This window comes from Petromyzon marinus, chromosome 9 (genome assembly GCF_048934315.1).
Source record: "Petromyzon marinus isolate PM22_M1 ecotype Great Lakes invasive population chromosome 9, UKy_Petmar_22M1.pri1.0, whole genome shotgun sequence".
Lineage (NCBI taxonomy): Eukaryota > Metazoa > Chordata > Hyperoartia > Petromyzontiformes > Petromyzontidae > Petromyzon > Petromyzon marinus.
The window spans coordinates 10,525,232-10,546,357 of record NC_133675.1 but is presented as its reverse complement, the minus strand read 5'-3'; the positions used below and the strand labels follow the sequence as shown (position 1 = coordinate 10,546,357).

At 45.0% G+C, this 21,126-nt stretch overlaps 2 protein-coding genes across 4 annotated transcripts in view; one reads left to right on the top strand and one right to left on the bottom strand.

Moving 5' to 3' along the window:
- Positions 1 to 16,940, top strand: part of PCGF1 (polycomb group ring finger 1) — a 31,614-nt gene extending 14,674 nt beyond the window's left edge. The window contains exons 4-9 of one of the 2 annotated variants that reach the window (XM_076065896.1): positions 566 to 631; positions 1,272 to 1,380; positions 10,620 to 10,668; positions 12,507 to 12,596; positions 13,613 to 13,693; positions 13,802 to 16,940. In XM_076065896.1, the coding sequence (XP_075922011.1) occupies positions 566 to 631; positions 1,272 to 1,380; positions 10,620 to 10,668; positions 12,507 to 12,596; positions 13,613 to 13,693; positions 13,802 to 13,852 (446 nt within the window). In that variant the 3' untranslated portion in view covers positions 13,853 to 16,940. Of the gene's footprint in view, positions 1 to 565; positions 632 to 1,271; positions 1,381 to 10,619; positions 10,669 to 12,506; positions 12,597 to 13,612; positions 13,698 to 13,801 lie in introns of both variants that reach the window. The other variant, XM_076065897.1, reaches the window with a different exon arrangement.
- The window catches only part of BTRC (beta-transducin repeat containing E3 ubiquitin protein ligase), a 34,522-nt gene continuing 28,555 nt past the window's right edge, over positions 15,160 to 21,126 (bottom strand). For both annotated transcript variants that reach the window (XM_032950515.2, XM_032950518.2), the window contains 5 exons: positions 19,828 to 19,946; positions 19,015 to 19,125; positions 18,207 to 18,285; positions 17,282 to 17,454; positions 15,160 to 16,763 (listed from right to left, as the gene is read on the bottom strand). In XM_032950515.2, the coding sequence (XP_032806406.1) occupies positions 17,293 to 17,454; positions 18,207 to 18,285; positions 19,015 to 19,125; positions 19,828 to 19,946 (471 nt within the window). In that variant the 3' untranslated portion in view covers positions 15,160 to 16,763; positions 17,282 to 17,292. The remainder of the gene's footprint in view (positions 16,764 to 17,281; positions 17,455 to 18,206; positions 18,286 to 19,014; positions 19,126 to 19,827; positions 19,947 to 21,126) is intronic.

The window sequence follows — 21,126 nt, the reverse complement described above, 5'->3', positions numbered from 1 at the left end:
GCTCTGTAAATATTTGCATTGTGTTCTGGGCAGGGGGGGGGGTCAACAATATGGATTATTAAACACTCCTGAAGAATTGTGGGAGGGAGGGATTGCATTTTTGAATGAGTTGTACTTATTAATTGCATTTTTCCATCTTAAATGTTTACCATGATTATATTCCATTTGTGCTATTGATGTCACGTGATGAGATGAAGGAACCTCCATTTGGAACTGGTGCAGCAAGCACTGCACTATTCTGCATCAGAGAACAGCCCTGAAAGTCGTCTTTGGAGAACTACTTCTGAAGTCACTTCAGTATAGCTCTTTATCCACACAAGGGGCACACCCCTTTATATGCTATTACAAGTTTAAACTTATTGAGAAGAGCGTGGTGTTTGAAACGACATTGTGCTCTTGACCACAAGCTGGCTACCAGGTCACCCATCATCAATGACCTGTGCTGAGAGATCATTTTGGCAAACACCCCTCGGTGGCAACTGGCCTCCAGCTGTGGCCATGTGTTGATGATTCGCAGCGTTTAACATTGACGCCCCCCCCCGCCCCTCTCTCTGTGTACTCGCAGATGAAGAACGCCGCATCAGGGAATTTTATCAGTCGAGGGGACTTGACCGGGTCGTTCAGGCTGAAGGTGGGTGAGCGGTTGCCTGTGTGCTGATGTGCCTGTGTTTTATGGCTGCAAGCGCAAATACAAACCATTCCATGCGCAGAACTTGTTGAATACAATGGTGGCACTCGTTCACCTTATCAGTGTCATTAAGTGCTTGGCACGATCGTCGCCATTGTATAAAGGATGTTAATGTACTTTCAAGACGCAAACCGCAATATTTACAAAAGTATTGTTAATTATTGTCCATATTATATTCTAAATGAATGAATGTAACTCATTGGCAGTGGCGAACAAGCACAATTACTTGAAACAAAAAATGTATGTGGTGATGTTGCAGGCAAAGGCCCCTCTTCATTGAATATAAATATAGAGGCCAGAGAAGAGAGAGTTCATAAGAGTTGGAGACTGACTGCACTGAACATCATTGGGCCTGATGGACATTTATTTAAAACGTCTTTTTTTTAGGACCAGTTCTTAAATTGCTAGAAACATCAGGGTGGGGGGTGGGGGCAGCCAGGGGGCAGAAAGCAACAGCAACAATAAAAAAAACTTGGGATGTCTGGATCACCATCAAATTGTTGCAAACTACGATGCGGCGAAACAGCCGGGCTTACGGCGATCGACGCACGTGACGTTTGTGCTATCGGCGTCGCACCTGCAGAGAGCACGGCTGCGGAGCAGACGTCCCTGCAGAGTCTCCCCTTCGACCTCTCCAAGGCGCACTACTACTGCTACGACGAGCTGGTGCGGCTATGCCTGGAGAGACACGGGTGAGCGGCATACACCCGGGTACCTCGCGGCACGCTCGCTCGCGTCCCCCACACTGTGCGTGCGACTCAACTCGTCGCTGACGGTAGCATATGGCGGCTCGTGGCCGGCTCTTTTTCTGGCTCACAAGGGCAGGATAGCGAGCGTAGAGATGGATTTTAGGTTTAGGGTTGTTACGAGGGCTGGGATAATTCGTCGATTAAGTGAATTACTCGATAAAACATTGTAATCGACTTGTGGTCGATTACTCAGGACTCTTTAATACTCTTGACTATTTTCTATTTTACCAGGTAAGGCCAACTGAGGTGCGTAGCTCTTGTCAGAAGCGACATGGCCACAATATGATAGCTCAACGCAGTGGCTTATCATGTTGAAATTTATAGCAGCCAAATACTCTAAACGCACGTTTCTAAATGTGGAGGGAAAAAAAAACAGAATTCCTGGAGAAAAATCCACGTGACAACGGGGAGAGAGACACTGCAAACTCCAAATATATAGGTGTCAGGGTCGGGATCGAACCCACGCATAATGTATACCAGGCGAGATAGTTAACATCTCACTACCGTGGCACCCCAGTAACGGGGGCCACCACCCCCACATCCAGCCACCCCGAAGACAGGAATCCCCTTTGAAGCTGCACCCAGCGCAACGAAGCTGATGTTGCTGACGATGTCACCAAGTTCCGCCCATCGCTTCCCTTCCAGTCTCACGTGTGGGATCACGGGCAATGCTTTTTTCCCCCAGCTATTTTCTTGGTGTCTGATTTGTCATCAAGCTGATAATTGGTACTGTAATAAATTACTTAAAGTGTGGAATAGCTGTGCCACAAAGGACATGATTGTAAGCGTTGATGGATAGTAGGCTCGGTATGTAACGATGTGCAGATTAATAAATTATAGTTTGATTTTTTTGCTCAAGATACGTGCGTCCAATCGTGATGTGCGTGAGAAAACGATTGGCTCTCATTTGTGTATGTTGTTTGTAATAGGTTAGCTATTCTTAAATAGAATAATAACCCCAAATTGTGACAGTACATCAAATTGCAAGGAGAGCGAGTAGGTAAGATGCCTAATGGGATAAAAAAATACTTAATTTGCAGCCATCCTAATTCCACTGCTGGATGAAGTCCTTCACGCCATGGGGGGTTGTTTAACCATACTTCACCACGCTAGTCAGTGCGGGTTGGTAAAGGGAGAGGTGCACAGGGGGACCGGTTGAAATATGACTCGCCGCTGATGTTATCCATGGCCAGGAATTGAACTCTGGCCGTCGGGTGTATAGTGCATTGTGCATATCACTTCACCCCGTAGATAACTCTTATTTATGGCCAGGTAAAGCCCATTGAGATGAGAAGTGTATCTTTAAGGGGGACCTAGGTTTAAATAGGTACAGCAAAAACAGCATAGAGCATGTGAATCTGATCGGGTGTAGGCAGGAGTTTGACCAGTTTTTGGTCACGGTGCTATTCAATCGCATTAAATTACTTCTTACGCCGATGCATTTTGGCCCCAACACATGCATAGAAATTAGGCTTTTGCCCCCGTGAAATGTAAAAAAATTCTCCCCGCAAGGCCGTACAACGCAGCGGCGAGCAGGGAGAAATACACCGTTAATACAGCTGTGCCGAAAGTGAGCTCTCCAAAACGAGTTGTTACTGCGGGGAGCGATCGGACAGAAGGTGCAAACGTATTTAAGGGGTGGTAATTGATTTAAGCGTTTTGCGGTGCAGGCCGTGCACGCGAATCGGGGAGATTTACCGCGTGCGCTGCGGCGGGAGGCTGTTGGCGGAGTGCGTGATTGATGGCTCCAGTTAAAGATGTTTACCGCATGCGTCTCGCGCCGGCACTGCAGTCTATCAGCCCATCGACCGCCCGCCCAACTACCAGCAAAAGCCTGCGCTTAAGTGCAGCAGGCCGGCGCAAACGGGGGGGGGGGGGGGGGGGGGTGCGGTGGAAGGGGGGCTTGTGCCCAGTTTCTTCCCGCGAACTCTCCCCCCTCATCCTCATCCTCCTCCATCCTCTATCTCCTCCCACCAAATGAGACAAAAGCGCTTCTGGGAATGAAACAAAGACATTTCAACAATTCTCTTAAAGTACAATCTGATCACCGGCAGTGTAGTTGAAATACCGAGTCCTTTAGCAAAACCAAAAAACCTTAATGTCCCTGTCGGCTTGATGGGGCGTTATGGTTTTTCAGACATTTTACACATGCACGTATTTTCGTGTACATTCTTTACTTATTTTTTTCTTGGTATTTATTTGTCGTAGTTGAAGAGAGATCGCATACCATAAATAAGAAAGTGTTTCCTAATTATATATTACCTGCTGTGAACAATGGACGAGAAACATGGGCGTTGAGCAATTAACATGGAACTAAAGATGAAAAAGAAGCGTCCAAAGGTGCATGCTTGGCACTACACTGAGAGACAAAAGGAGAGACATAAATCGGAGAACGTTCGCAAATTAGCGACATCGCATTTCTGTTCGGCAAGAAATAACGATGGGAGCGGTGGCTTAAGGGGAAATGTGCATCATGTGCAGCTGATTCATGAGACTTGAGAGACAGAAACAGTTTGGGAAGGCCTTCATCCAGCAGTGGAAGGACCATGGAAGCCGATCGTGGTATATATGTTTGCATTTTTGGTTAATTACATTGACGTTTAAAAATGTACACTTTGTGGGAGTGAAAATTAATATTAACAATACATTTAAATTGATTGTAGAAGTTACATTCCAAACGATAAGGTATTGAATGTATTAAAAATGACTATTTAACTTTGTAAAAAAAAAACATGCATAAAAGTTCCTAGTTAAGTATTGACGGTGTTATTAATAATGTGAAGGGGGTGAGGGGAGGGAGAGAAACCAAAACACAGTGATACGAATAATGTATTCTACCAAGGTAATGGCCAAACGAGAAAATACTGCAGTGATTGGAAAAAAATGGCCTGGAGGCTTGACCGTGCCGAGTTAATTTGTAAGACGGTTTTACTTTCTCTTTTTTTTCCCGCTCTTTTCTTCAACACCGAGCTCTTTGCGGGATGGAGCCTCGAGGCTCGGAGCGGTGGGTGGCCTCGCCTTGCCCCCCCCCCCCTCGCCATCTCACCGCCTGCCGCTGACGGATTGTGATTGGGCTTGAGAGATTGCCGCGTGTAGTTGGCCCCTAATTGAAATCGACCAATCTCTCGCTTCGCGTCTCAAGCAATGTGTGTCACGTTGATGGCTGGCCCGCGTCACTTGAGGGGTTGGGAGGGGGGGGGGACGGAGTGGGGAGAGAAGGGACGGAGAGAGTTCAAGGCTGCGGCCACCCTGTCCATATTCCCGCTTGGGGTGATATCGGGCGAGGTTTTCGATGGGGTTGGGGGTCAAATGCGTGGGGAGGGTGGAAAAAAAAGGACTATAGAAGGTGGGAGGGGGTGCGATGGCCAACGGGTGGGGCAGGCGAGGTCGGGAAGGGTGCGAGGCAGCGGGAATGAGAGAGGCTGTTTGTAATGTCAAGTTGTGAGCCGGGTCTGGCGTTGGGTATTGATTGGGGGTAAATGAGCTGCTAGGCATGTGTGAGCAGCTCTTAATGACTGGGAGGAAGGGCAAAGGCTGAAGGTTGACTGCTGCTCGAAGACAAAATCTGCTTTAGTGACTCCTGCAGGCCAGAAGTGGACAGAGGGCTGGCGATCAGATCTCCGGCATTTTATCGACCACCTTTAACAAAATAAATGCCGGTTTGTCATCCCTGTTTACAAAAAATCCGTCTCTCCTTTCAAGTGCAATTGAGCCACAGCGAGCCGAGGGGAAGGTTACGGAGCGTAGTATGAAAGTGAAAAATACACAATTTCAAAAAGCTGAAGTAATACGCACGCCATAATGTTCTGTTGTCAGAAAGATTTGGCAAGCACCTTGCGGTGTGTTTGAACAAAGCTTACAGCCATAGCGGCAATATTAGCTTCTGTAACAAAGTAAGCAATATGTTTTCTCAGCTACCGTATCAATTTTCTGTATATTTTCCATCATTAAATACCGGGTTTTGGATGAAAACGGAAAAAAAACTGTCTCACCTAATGGCAGTTTCTACGAGGGGGTTATTTAGATGTTGTGCGTTATTAGTTGACCATAGTTCACGTGTTGACGCGATTAATAAACGGTGGAATAAATCTTCACGTCGAATTTAATATCAATGCATGCACAACACATTGGCTGTTTTTAGAGGTTGTATAACTTTTAGATTCATTGCTATTCCAGTCTATTAGCAGCCTTGTCAGCATATTTAATGCATTAAAATCAGGCCACTTGCAGCCGCTGCTGCTGCTGCAGTAGCAGCGGCAGGAAAGCTAGTTTCCAATGACTCGGGTAAATGGCGCATAGCACAGCTTAGTTCATGCAGGAGTGATTATTCGTGTCCGCAGATGATTAGAATAAAAAAAAAGAAAAAGAGGACATCCATCAATATAAATTACAAGCAATGAGCGGTAACAAACAGTAAGTAGACTGGTTTGGTCAGAGTTCACACGCAAGCTGTTTGCAATGGGAAGGCGCTGGTGTGGAGCGCTCTCGTACCACAATTTTCAAGGGGGGTATTTTTGTTCGTGCTGGCAACGGCAAAATCCATTGGACACATCGTGTTTGAGCAAGCGATCGTGCGGTGGCATTAAAAGTCACGCGCTCGCGTGATTCCAAACGTTATTTTTCGAGTATTAAAATAAAACGTTTATTAAAAAACAAAAAATTTTGAGTGAACATAGTCCCCCCGGTAACGTTTAAACCATTGGAGGTGGAAAATGAACGGTGAGTTTATCAAGTATCAGACGCCGGCCACAATGTCGTCTGTAAACGCGGACGGTCATTTGGAGAAGTTTTGATTATGTACAGGCTAAATACACGGTGAACTTTTACGCAAATCCAATGAAAAAAGTGCCCAGACGCCCGTTGCTTACGGTGAAGGAGCACGCAAGGAAAGAGCATAATGGCTGCGAGCACTGAAAGTGTAAACGCTCATTAGCAGCGCTTATCTTTAATACTTGTGCATTAACTCTTGAGTGCAATAATTTCACATTTCCCCATCCGCCTGGCTCGCGCAGACTCCGCAAAAATGCATGCAGTTAATAAAGCAGAGACCTCTTGACCAGATTGAGAATTAGACAAATAATCTGGCTCATCAGAGTTTAATTAAGCTGTCATCGCACATTCCCCCGTCCCTCTTCCTTGGGGGCCGCCCCTGCAATATTGGTCGCCCGTAATGGAAACCTTCACCTTGATATTGAGCGCCATGTCATTTTCATTACAGCCACATTATTCTGATGAAGGAGAAGGGGAGATAGAGGGCAGGCAGAGTCGCGGAAGCAAAATGCCGACCTCATCTATTTCGCCCTCTCACTTTTATTAATATATTAATCTGCTGAAGGGGAGCAACTGTTCTGCCATTGCTCGTGCTGAGATAATTGAAGGAATATCGGATTAGGCGCACAGGGCCCATTCCTCTGCCCTTATTTAACTCTCTAGCGGTCTTGCCACGGTCCCGCGCGCCTCGCCCGGCCGCCCGTTTCTGTGCACGAGCTGCCGCTGGGACAGAGCACGGCGCACGACGATCTGGGGTGGTGGGCGGGGGGAGGGATCGGCCGGAGATCCTTGGCTTGGCGGGGGCCGGTAAACGGTGCGGCGGGTCGCGGTTGGGCCGAGACGGCCGTCTAGGCGGGAGTACGTCGGCGGCCGCGCCGGGCAGGCTGGAGTTAACGCTGGGCCCGGCGTGCGGCAGAATCGCATTAACCGCAGCGCCGTGAAAGGAGCCATCCGTCTTTTTTGTTATTACGCGATAATGGGCCCTTCAGCGCCGAGGTGCGAATTTGAGAAAGTCGTTTGTCTCGGGGCCCTGAGTTATGACTACCCGCACGCTGGTGTGTCTTCATTGTGAGCTAATGACATCAACAAAAACACTGTCAAGCCCGCCTGATAGTGGAGACCGTCTGAATAATGCATATTCCTGTGTACGCACACAGCTTCCTGGAAAATATTTAAATGAACACAATGTAATATTTTGTTTTTATTTTGCTTTAGTTTATTTTTTGCTACCTCGTTGAATATACATTTGTCATTACATTATGTTTTCGTATTCACTTCCTCTCCGTTCATAGTGTCAACATAAAATGTATATGGGGCAATGTACCATATACATATTCTTAAATTCATTTCTATATAATGCAATTTAGGCTTGTAATTTGGTGTAGTGTTGCCAAAGTACATTCCGGGTAACAATATTAAAATTTCATTGTAGGTGGTTGGTACAAAATATTTTATGATCAGCCATGTACATCATTTAATTGGATTTGCACATTTCCTCTGGCGATGGAGAAAACTCAATTTCCGTACTCAAAAAGGTAAAACGGACGCCTTTTATTAAATGGGATCATTTGTTCCGAAGCGTTGCGTGTAATGATTGCTGACGGCTTCACCTGGCACGAGCGGCCCTCTCACGCCATGCCTCAATCGGGTTCCGCTCTCCATTACACTCAGCGGCCACAAATAATCATAAGTCCAATTACTGCGATGGAGACAAAGTGTGAAACCCCCCCCTTATGTTCATCATCCTTTTGTTTGCTTGCGACGGCAGTTGTTTTGCGCAAGCCTCCCACAGGGACTGATGCTTTCTGTGCGGTGGTATTATGTTTTTTTAACAGTGTAGGTGGGAGTGAGTTGGGAAGTGGGGGGGGGGGGGGCAGTGGGGAGGAGGGGGGCACTATATATTTTTTTCTCCTCTGGTAATGTGGAGAGAGCACCAGAGCACGAGTCATCTTTCAGCGAGGCTCATGATGAAATATTGATTAAAGTAGGGAGCGGGTTAAGTGCCCAGATCCATCATTGCCAGGTTGTCCACCGCCCGTAATTGCTTGGGCTTTGGAGGCTGCCTTAGCTGGCAGAAGACACTGTTAATTTTGGAGCCGGACCCCATTAGCCTGCTGTGGCCGTTGTGTCTGGCTCAGCGCTTCTCCTGCGTACAACTTGCGATTGTTTTTTTTTTGCTTTGTTGATTGGGACAAGTGTCTTTACAATTGAAACAACGGCAAATTTCTCCCGCGTTAAGAACTCTATTCAGGCTGCTCCCGATCCAAGTTCTGTTATTTTAGCATGCATGTGAACATCATTTTAAAATGTCGTGATATTGCTTTGGGGCATTGAGCTCCATGTAATAGTTTTTTTTTATTTGTATAATCAGGTATGTGATTTGGTCTTCGTAATTGTGCAAATGTACGAGGTGCATAATAACATTATTGAGACTTAATCCTTTAATTATTCTCTTATTCAACATTACCTTTACTCGATAAGAAAGAAAAACCTGCCTGCATCGTGAAGAATAAACATTTTGTCGTGGCGCATAAACATTTTTCATCATCATTCAATAAAACCTGATAAAATACAGTTGTGAAATGAAATCGTGAAGAATTTGAGGCTTCGCTGTTTGCTTTTTTTTACCAAAGAGGCATGCGGTTCTTGGAAATATTTTATAATAATGTAAAAAATATATTTTGCAAGACAAAAAAGAATTGCACCGCAAAAAATATCAAAACAATATTAAAACATCGCACGCTTTGAGTTTTCAGCGGGGTGAATTTGTGGGTATCCTGCACGGTTGAAAATGTGTCCGTGTAGGCTGGAAAGCTCTCGCAAATGTGGTGTGACGTCCCTCTTTTAAACTGCCACCGAACGTCTGACATTTCCAAAAGTGCACTTGCGGGTGCATTTCGATCAAAAAGTCATTCTCCCTTTCCGATCGCTCGTCTGCCACCCGCGACCCCGCACCGCTGTATATCAACGACCTCGTCGCCGCCAGAAAGCCTCTTAAGGTGCCGTTGCACTACGGGAAAGAGGAGCAGAAATAAGCACGTCTCCTCTGCAGACAAACTGCCGGCCATTGGGCGCGCAAAGCTGTGCAATTTTGTATCCCGTGTACTTCATTACGCTAATGAATGTCGTGTGTTACATTTGCACTTTTTCAGCTGTCAATTGATGAAGTAATTTAGCCATTAATGTCATGCAAATGGGTTTTTTAGCGCACATTAAGAAGGAGCGCGGGGAAGGGTGCCATTTTCATCAGCGCGGTTGTTTACACCCCGCAGTGCCTTGATTAAGTGTCGCGCGTCCACGATTGTTCATGGCCGCACTTAGCGGCCTCCTCCGCTCGTAACGGAACATTGAGCACATCCCCGCCGTTAATTTCCCCTCTTCTGATTACTCAGTGAAAACTCTGGCCAAGCAGCCCTCGTTAAAACACCCGCGTTATGGCCACACACATCGATCTGTCGATTGCATTGTTGGTTTTTGTTTTCTACCTGGAAAGGAGATACACAGGGGACAGCGTTTATAAAACCTGCCCCCCCCCCCGCCCAACCCTACTTTTGCTCTTATGATTAGAATTTCTCTTTCATCATTAAACTACCTCTGGGAGAATAAGTGCGATCACTTTATTCTGTATGTTTCCTTCCAGTTTTATCACGATTGTCCTACCGGTGTAGTGTCATGTGATGAAGTATCCATTCAGAACTCTCGCACTGCAATGCAACACGTCGTGTTAGAGAATGGCCCGCGGAAGCGGTGATCACCGAACTGTCTCTGGGATCTCTTGAAGTGACCTTTGGTCGACACAGTAGAGGGCAGCGCTTTGCCACCGAGAGTACTTCGCTGTATGGCAGTTAAACGGGGAAAAAAAACAGTATCATTTAAAGCACTGAAAATGTTGTCCACCGATACTTACGCCTGCTGTGATTTTTGGTCCGCAACTTAGCTGGTTGGAATTTTGGGAAAAATGCACGTGAAATAAGCCACTCTTCATGTATATTTTCACGAACACACCTGCTTTGTAATTTTTGAGCTTCAGCACGGAACGTTCAATATTACTCATTTTCCACGTGGCCTATTCGACCAGGACGTACTATTACTCTTAATGTATTTGCATTGAAAATTGTTCGCATATTGTGAGCGGGTCCACTCGTTTTTTTTAATACTTTACCTTTTCCGAAAAGGGTGGGCTTCCTGCATGAGATGCAACGAAAAAAAGTATATTATTTCAGAGCTACAAAAACTTTGGTTACAACAGTTGTTGATATTTTTTTTGTTCATTATTTTGAAGAATACTCGCCAAGGCTTTGGGCACACGTGACCCCGACCTCTGGCAATGCGACCCTGGCACGGGGTGATGGAGCCCTGTGTCCTTTGTAGTTTTCTGACTTTTTTTCTTTGCTTCCCCTCTCCTACCGCAGCTCGAGGCAGGGGGCGGAGGGCAAAGAGCCACCGGTGCCGGTGCTGAAGGTAAGCGGAGGATGATGGAGCGGCGTGGGCTAATTACACTGTTATGGCGCCGCTGGCGAAGAGAGGAAGCTGCCCCCCCCCCCCCCCGCACCGGGCTGGCGGCTAATGGGCTTGATCAGGACCATATTGCTGCGCTGTGCTTAAACTCCCATCATGATGAATTAGCACGTGTTCGGTGTAAATGAAGGAAACAATTAACGCTTTAGCATTTGTATTCATTTCGGCTGTTTTGTGAAATGCTCGAATGACTTGTTTTACCCGAGTAAAAGCAATATATAGAAACTATTTTAAGAATGTAAATATTCTACTTTGCTTATATTCCATATTATTTTGAGTAATTTTGTCCATCTATTTATCCTAAAGATTTTTTTTTAAATATTAAACGAACGCTGAAATTGTACAACCAAATGTATGCGTTTCTCTCGTGCACGCACAGCATCGTCTGCGGCACATTTACCCCGGCAAGTTAAAACGCAGCAATAAAAATTGGCACCCTCGACTCCTTCGACACACACGCACACTGAAAGCAAAAGGTTAAAGAGGCGACCGTCGCTGGAGCTCCTTGCAACACAAATCAAGAGGCAGCGGGGATGTGGGACGGGTGGGACGTGTGGGACGGGTGGGGGGTGTGGGACGGGTGGGGGGGGTGGGACGGGTGGGGGGTGTGGGACGAGCGGGGGGTGTGGGACGGGCGGGGGGGGGCGGAGACGAGCGCGCCTCCTCTGGCCGGCTCCCGTGCGTTTGTGTTAAGAGCAGCGCGCGTGTTGTAGGAAATGAAGTCAGCAGGGTACGGGAGGATGGGCTAATGCAGAGATAATACATGATGATGGATGGGGTCGTTTACTGGCGAGGCAGCCGAGTAATGAATGCACCGCATGCGTCTGTCCGCGGGACTGCTTTGGCACATGCCGGGAGCAGCCCGTGAAATCTGATTAATTTTCTGACAAATACCTCCGTTCGCTGGGACTTGGCAAGCCCGAGCAGCCGTGGCCTCCACTTATTTTCGTGACAAAACACGGCGGCGGCTGTGCGTGCCGCCGGTGGGCGACGAATTTGTGGCGACGAATTTTTTTGAGGTGCTCATGGAAGAGTCGCGCGCTGCAAAAGCATGGGCCATCGAACGTGAAGTGTGTGGATGTTGAGTGTTTTCACACCGTTGCGTGCGGTGTGCAGATGTAATAAATGCAGATGCATTAAAACACATTTTTGGTAATTATAATTCCGTGCCCAAGTGATGAAGAGTGTGAGACTTGAGCCAAGGTACTGATAAGGTCTCCAATGTAAAACTTGATATTCCAGTAGACTTTGAACGTTGAGGTACATTGGTTTTCATGCTGTTCATTGTGCATATCGTGGGGGTTAAATCACGGGCAAGATGAATGTTTGCACTGCCAGCAATGCACGCTTGGGACTTTTACGACGGTTCTAGTTCGTATGCATGTCTGGACCAGCCAATGCCATCACTCCCTCTGTGCTGTTGAGGAGCACAATAAATCATGAACGCATGCTTGAATTTTCACAGTACCCTGTACCTGACGCTTACATCACGGCGGTCAGTCATTTGCTGTGCCGAGCCTGAAGCTGAGCGTCAACCCTTGGACCTTTTACACGTGCTCGGACTTTTCCTAAATTTGCACTGAATATTGGCAATAGCCATCCTAAGGCATAGCACACCTTCCTTAAACATTGTACATCGCATCCTCCCAACCGCTATGCCCGTTTTCTGTCCCAATGAGTAGCCGATGTGTTCCAGAGAGCATTTTTGTTTCGCTCTCGTCAGTTAAGAATTTTATCAGGGTTTTGACGTGGTGCACCTGTCATCCTCTTTTTTCTTGCAGCAAAAGTTTGTACGGTGTTCAGTGCGCACGACCGTATCACAGCTGAGGCAGGTCCTCTCCAAGAAGCTGGGCGTCTGCCCCCCGTCCCAGGTGCGTGCGTTACTCAACGGTTCACACGGCTGCGATTCATTCAGATTCGTGTCTGCCGAGATACGTTCCACTGTAGCTTCGCATACTCTTCAAAATCTAATATCGGTAAAGAGTTCTTCATTTGTCACTTCTACCCACATACAATATTAACGTGAAATGTTGGAAATAATGCCCGTCTCCGCCCATTTTTCCTTATTCCAATCTGGTTATGAGCAAAATATGCAATTGTGTGGGTAAGTGTAGATTTGTGATGCGTCTTTAGTTTATAAAAAAAAAATTGGGTGACTGCAATGAACGTCGATGAATGGTTCAACCCAAACACATCCAAATAAAGATGTTTTTTTCAACATTAATGTTCATTATTGAGCACAAATAATTAAGCATATAACCATTCATCACCCCGTCCCCAGTGATTTGATTGCCAATTCAGGGAATAGATTTAAGATTTTTTTTTTATCTCATTCATTCAACTTTGTTCCATTAACTTAAATGTAACAACATAATTTCCGTATAATTTGCACAGATAATGGGCTGTTTCGCATGCGCACAATTAGGCGTGTCTCGGGAGCATGAAAAAAAGTATTTCCTTCGACGAATGAATCGAACCGTCACTACGACGGCCGGTTAAAAATCATCTCTGCGAAGAAAATCCTGCGCAGCTGAAGTAGCGATGGGCAGCGAGCGTTGAGGGGGGGGGGGGCGCCGCTTTCCCAAGCGACTTTTGTTTTCCAATCGGCCGCAATTTCACGGCATCGCGGGCACGGTGGCGCGAGACGTCTGCCGAGGAAATCGCGGCCGCGGAATGCGCAGTGGCACCGCAGCGCTCAGCCACGCGCGATCAATCACCAGCACTCCCCCCAACCCCCATCTACGGTCCAGCCACGTATTCACATCCAGACTGCCAGTTCATTCCACCGTTCGCAACGCGAAGACGCGTGCCGCCATCGTGTTGTAACCCTTGAACTTAAAACGTTAAAAGATTTTATGTTGTACGATTTTTGTGCTCGTGTGTCCAGGTATTTGTACATTTTGAGGAGGAGTCGCTTTTGGACGACACGACACTGAAGGAAGTTTGGTTGACGTACTGGTATCAAAAGGCAAGTCAACGCTTAAATGAAGCATTACATATTTGTGCTGAAGCTCAACGTTTAAAGTGTAACATGCAACGCATTTAAGTCACGCGCCTTTTCGCTTCTCTTTTGCAGCCAGCACCATTGCTCTTGTACTACAGTATTTCGGAAGGCCCCGTCAGCTGATGACTGCTTCGTATTCAAGACAAAATTGTTGACCAGGGACTAAGTATTTCTTCACGACATGGTAGTCGCTAGAGCACTGAAGTGCCCTGTTTGCTTCCCAAAAAAGAATATTTATTCGACATTAATTATTGCTGCGTATTTGTGTGATTCTACAGCACAGGTCGTTTCTTTGTTTGTTGTTTTTGGTGAGTTATAAAGCATCCAAATATAAATCCCTGGCTAGATCGGTTTGGCACAAAAGCGATGCTGCTACTTACTCGCACACAAGCCCCTGTAATCTGTTCACGGGTACTTTGGTCACATGACATTGAAATGTATATAGCCAGCCTTGGTAGTTGCACACCTGACATTTCTCTCTGGAAGGTAATTGTATATTTAAGTGCTGTATTATAATTCCAAATGGTATTTTTATGTATATTTTTGTAAGTTATAGATATGTATCAATGAAAGGTTCCAGGTTCTACTACATGTACTACAGTCTAACTCAAGACTAACATTGTAAAGTTATAATTCTGAGCCAAATGTGTTTCATTCCCGACATGTGGAAGAGTAAAAACAGAAAAAGGGTATAAATGGTCTTAAATTCAGTATTACATATGCATCGGCTAACTGAAGCCATGTGATAACACTGGTCGAATTGCCTTGTCAACTAAACAAGCGGTATCTTATACTGTCCATTTTTGTAAATTCAAATATATATTTTAGTGTTAATATAATTGTTTTGCTATAGTAATATAAATAAAATAGACCACCGTGACTTGGCAGCTTCAATCCTTCACTCGCAAGATTGTTTGCGTGAATAAACTATTTTTATTCAGGAAAAAAAAATGACTCGACGTGGGCAAAGATTTATACATTAATGTACGCACCACTTGGTGTAATATCTGTCTCGTAGATTGCCAGCAGTGAATCAAGGGTGAGAGATTACACTTCCAAACGGCATGAGCGACAGAGTAAATTTTACACACGAACAGCAATTAGTGCCAAAAATCCATATCCATACATACACAAAACCGATGCATTATTCAACTACACTTATCGTTTGTGTCATTAATTAATATAAGACACAGGTGCACACGTTTTATGATCACAATTAAAATGCATCCAATGGCTTAGCCAATGAAAATAGAAAGCTAACATGAATTTACATGCATGTTAAGTAGGATTTTTACATGGTTAAAGTTTCTTGCCAAAAAAAAGGGATCCATACAGTTTTCATCAGACACATTGATACAAAATTATTTTGAAAAACATTCCCATCCATAAAACACTGGGGGTTGTGATGATAGGCTTCTGTTTAAAACGGATCGGAGTTAAGCACAGTTTATTGAAGACGTACAGCATTACAAACACAGCAGGCACATCAGTACCCTAGTTATCATGGACTTTACACATTAATGTACAAAAATAAACTACAAAGACCAAAGAAACTGCTTATGGTAACATGACACTGAAATCAGCTATCTATGCATTCTAATAATCTAATGTCAATACATAAAGGGGAAAATATGCACTATTTGCAATTGTATGATGCACACAGATGACTGAGTTGCAAGCAGAGATGTTCAATACATGCCCCACCTCAATTTGTTTGGAATATTAAGTCACGTCAGCAGAAAATCGGTCAGATTTAATGATAAATCCAAAACCAGATGTTCTACTCAAGCAGCGTCGAATGTGTTGAAATGCTAAACGTACGTAGTTTGCAATTAACTAAATTCTTAATGCATTGGGATTTGCAAGTCTGATCTCTTTTTCCAAATACATGCATGAAACACGGTCAAGAGAACTGTAAAGCAAAGCTACCATATATGTACATGTAACAGTTTTGTTTTAATCCAAACCGTACTGAAAGTACTAATGTTATGAGTGGGGTCATCCACGTGCACAAGAGCAAAGATTATTTACAAAAGAAACGTAGCAAAAGCTGCATGCAATCTACTCGAGATGATGTCCAAGTCCAGCGGTGGCCAATAGTCAAACAGTGAATTTACAACACACACACTAAAAAATAAAGTACAAAAAAGAAAATGGATTCTATACACAACTAAACTAATATTAAAACAAAGATGGTGCAGATCGTCACTCATTTCACCTGTAAGAACACTGCTGTCCGTCTATCATTTGATAATACCTGCATAAATTTGTTATTTTCTCTTATAATGGCATCTACTGAAAAGTGGCAGCAATAAATTTAGTTGAGCCTTTGGTTAATGATGTAACAGACTTTTATTTATTTTTTTAAACAACTTTCCCTAAACACCAATTATAATGTGCTCAGCAGTAAGGTTGTGATAAATATAGTATAATGGTCAAGTGGGCAAACATGATGAAATACAAGCTGGCTTCAACATGAAATCATAGCAGCATCCAATACATGTTTGTAGGTCAAAACTGCCAAACACCTGGTGACAAGATGTCATGTTGTAGAATTAAAAAAAGAAACAAGATTTATTTACACAACCAAGCACGACCTCACTAGTCCTATTACAAAGCAATTCACAATAGCTACAAGTTTTCCCAACTCATACTTGAGGCTGGTTTTCAAATGCCACGAAAAAAGCAGCCATGAAGTCAAGAAGACAGGGGGGGGTCGGGGCAAGAGCGTTGAAATACACCGAGATGTAGGTACGTAGTTAAGTGTCGAACTGTGGTTGTAGTGATAAGGTCATCCATCAACTAAACTCTTCTGGCTGCTCACAGTGCCCACCGTGTTTAGCTGGGAGCCCTGGCACCAGCCAAATGCACTTGTGCCAAGATGTCCCACAAAGTTAGCAGAGGTCAAGCTTCAGTGTTGGTCGGTTTCATCCAGAATCCCTCGGTAAATTCAAAGCCTACACACAATTAATATTGTTGATAGCTTATCCGTCTAATCGCCAAATTATCCAGGGAGAAGGCTCGTTCAGCGTCCCTGGAGAGAAACGAAGCAATTTTGTCAGGTCGCGAATCGCCAGTGTCGGGAGCAGGTGTGTCATATTGTTGTAGTGTGGCCATTAGGTGCACGTTTTATATAATACACAACAAATTTGAAAAAGAAAAATGATGAACCAGTGCTTTAACACAACTGCTGCATTAAGGTGTAATTTGTTGTATATAAAAAAACAACTCCAATTTGTGTTCGATTTAAAAGCAATATACAGGTTATGGTAGCTTATTAGTAGAAACATCACATTTTACAAGATATGTCAAAGTAATAACAGATCATAAAGCATACTTGCCAATTTGAAAATTATTTAAAAACTCCAACATCAAGTTACATTGTTTAAACAATGCTAATGACCGTTTCTCATTTAGCTAAACGTTTGTTTAGGCTACTACAATTGGCCGCTTAACGACAATATTGCTGCCATACACATCCCACCAAAGGCAAGACGGGTGGGGTGGGTGGGTGTGTGCATGCGTGGGCCGCGCCAGTCTGGTGAGACGGACCTGCAGTTCGTCTATCTGGAAACGTAGGTGTACGTGCGCGACGGGGAGCGGGCCGCCTCCGCCTGTGCTGCCGGTACGTTGAGGAAGTCCCAGATGAGGATGGTGTCGTCGTGCGAGCTGCTCACGATTTGGAACTCGTCGAATTGCAGACGGAACACGCGGCCAGAGTGCTCCTGCAACGCCAGAGGTTCCACATGGCAGAGGGAGGGGGACGGGGAAGACGACGGCGCGCATCACAAATGTGCAAGCTACACTCGGAAACCGCCCTGGCCATTGCACTTCAGCATGCACGGACAAAGTGTACAATTTATCTTGCCCGTGCGCAGCCCTTCTTGCTACTTCGACTGCTGGATGAGGGCTTCCCCAGGCCGTGCAGGTCGTGGGGGTTATTTGACCATGCTTGACCATGCTGGTTGGTGTAGCTTTGGTAAAGGTGGGCAGCATAGACGTGGGAGTGTAGAAGTTCAGTACAACAGATTTGGCTGCACTGCCCTCTGCTGTCCACCACATGGCCACGCAAACTCTGTGACCACGCGTTTGTGTGTTGTGGTCACTCGTGGGAGCACTATCCAGGCTGAACCCCGAGGAGCTCGGGCGCATCCCAAATTATTGGATTACAGGCAAATGACCGCACCAAATCATAAATATAACCCATTCACATTTTCGGAATGCAACGTGTATGGTGTACAAAGTCACGAAAAAGGTGACAGTTCACCTTTTTTACTGAATAACAATAACACTTTGCTTTTTGAAGACAATCGTTTTCCATAACAATAGGAGTAGAAGACTTGCTCTGAATTGTCAGCTGACACCGGCATAAATGAGTTGCTTGCAGTTAAAACAATATCTCATGCTACTCTACACAAATCATATGTATAATCATCGTAAAAATTTTCTTTAAATTACAACACTCATTGTTTCTTACCACCAATGTGCGCAAGCACAGAGTGCCGGCCGGGGCTCGTGGATCAAGTGCTGCTACCAGGTCCCACACTTTAATTTTACTGCACACCACAAACAAACATTGGGATATGTTAAGTATTTTTGTTGTACAATAAAAATTATATACATACTTTGTCCCCGCGATACCATGTCTACGAAGTAGTTTTCCCCATGTACCTTGTTACATATTTAATCTTCTGGGTTATTTCGGTAAAGTCACGTAGAATGGGAATAAAATAATAAAAATAACAATACAATTCTCACGACATTAATCTTAATACATAACGTTGCTTCGTGTTAACAGTGAAGAATAATGTTTCTGAGCAGCTTGGCTGAAGAAAGCTTTCCTGCAGACACAAACCCCTTCTCCAATACCGAACACTTTCAAACCAGCAGCTCCAATGGTCAAACGACTTCTACGTGAAAAATTATCCATACACCCCCACTGTATATGTACATAACCACACATCGTAATTGTGTCTCTGCACTAAGAAAAAAACTAGCCCATGGCTGCCTTCACTTACGTGGAAATAGAAATGTTTCTATGATGCCCATGACCTTCCACAATAGTACACAATATGTTTTAAAATACAATTACACATCTGTCACAATTTACAGCGTGGTACAACAGGGACGATGAAGAAGAGATTGATGGAAAGGTAATCTAAAGTGTTTTCATTTTGCCACAACGGAGTTCGTAACATCGCCGAGTTTGGCCTCAAAGGTGACACGTGTGTCCCATCCACGCACGCCGGAAAAAGCATCTGGGCGCGGACGTGGCAGCAACTCACCCATCGTAAGCGCCGCTCACGATCCTCTTGTTGTCGAAGCGGATGCACCGCACCAGCTCCTCGTGCCCCTCCAGCACGCGCAGGCAGGCGCCGCACTCGATGTCCCAGAGCCTGCGTGGTAAGAGGCGGCAGCAGAGACGCGCCAGCTCAACAATCCCGAAAACGAGATAACGATGGACCTCCAGGCGCGCGATGGTGCATCAAACCATTGATCAATATGTATTATTTTTAGGTTTATATATGCATTTAAATGTGCACATCGATTATTTACAAATGGTGGCATATGTACATTTGGGCAAATGTAGTTAACAAAATGAGCCGCAGTGCAAACGACGGTAGAATAAAACCGCGACCCAAAATCAAAATAACTCGCAGCATTTGCCCAGTGAGACAGTCTTGAGTTGAATCATCACATCGTTAACCAAATATTAATTATTTTATGGCTGATTGAAGTTGGGCCATGAGTTTGAAAGTCCAACTCCAGAATTGGCTCATCAGAAAAATGCTCTGTAACTTGTAGCCCAGTTGAAAAGCCAAGAAAGCTACCCTCTTAATTGGTGGCAGTAGTATGCGTGCTGTGCTACGAACCCGGCGGCCTAAGTTTGATTCCCGGCCAGGGCTAACATCAGTGGTGAGTGACACCTGCATGGGTCCTCAGCCCCTAACTATTTTGGCTGCGCTTTCACTGCCCGAAACATGAGCCTTCCAGTTGTGCGTGATAAAGGAAGTCGCTCAGGTGTTCTTGGTCTGTGCATGCATGGCCACTGGCAAATAACAGTCGCTTATGCTTTGCAAAATGAAAGGCCAGCTCACCGAATAGTGTTATCCGACGAGCCGCTGACCACCAGGCGGTCGCGGTACTGCAGGCAGGCGATGCCACGCTTGTGTCCGTTTAGCGTGCGCACAAACTCGCATGTGCTCGTGTTCCACACCTGTACACACACCCACACACCATTGCATCCCCGTTAAGACATGGGTGGGGGAACCTTTCCCTCACCGAGGGCAAAACAGGAGGCCTTTCAAACTCCTTCATTGCATCACACATTGACACACCTCAGTCAAGTTTTGTCACTGCAAGAGGCGCGTGCAGTGACAAGAGTGAGTTGCCGCGCTGACGTTACAAACGGTGTTTCCAGGTTGGAATTATCTTCCCGTACACGGTTACTGTGGCCGCGATGTTTGCAGCGATGGATAAATGTCGTTTGCAAGTCGCTTTCAAGTGGTAGGCCTCGGATGGCGATGGGCTGTAAGGAGTTGAAGTGGCAGGCCGTAGACTTCCCATACCTGCCTAAGAAGAGTGACATTGTCACCTCCACAGAGCAGAATGCGCCCGCCCAGATTTACTAGTGCGCACATCAATGCAGCCGGTATGGTTCAATTAAAGAACGACTATATTATTACTGATTAAAAGCTTTCGTGACTGCAGGGATTCATATTCTTGGTTCCTTCGGTAAAGTCACGTAGAAGGGAAACAAAATAATAAAAATATAAAACAATAAAATTATCACGACGTTTCGACTCAACACAAGCAATCATCCTCAGGTGTGAAAACCACAGCAAGAAAAATTTCTTGCAATGTGAAAAACCACACTACATGACTTTACCGAAAGAACCAATAATATATTATTACTTTCACTGCAGGTTACATGATATCTAATGGCTGTGCCTAATGTGGTTTCTTTATAAAAAAACAGATGGACCAAATCATTTTGGTTGCACAGAATAGGGTTTTTAGTTTCAGCCCAGTAATATTAACAGATATTTCTAAATCAAGCACATTCTGTTTTTACAACATATATACATATCGTAAAAATAGGATAAGTAGGCAGAGGAAAGAAACTAGAAACAATTTAATTAGAATGAATAATGGCTTGTACATTGTTGGGCAATGGATGAGGGAATAAACAAGTTAAGTGCTCTACATGCTGTGCATTTAATAAGCTCAGATATTTAATATTTACGTAGTGCTGTATATTTCAGTTACGACAGAGCCCTCTAGTGGCCAAAACAGGGTATGAAATGTTTCCACGGATTGAGCTTTCGATTTAGAGCAGACAGAACAGCTGGTAATGCCTGGAGCTCCCTCAGAGCTATGCTGCCTATGGTTTTTTT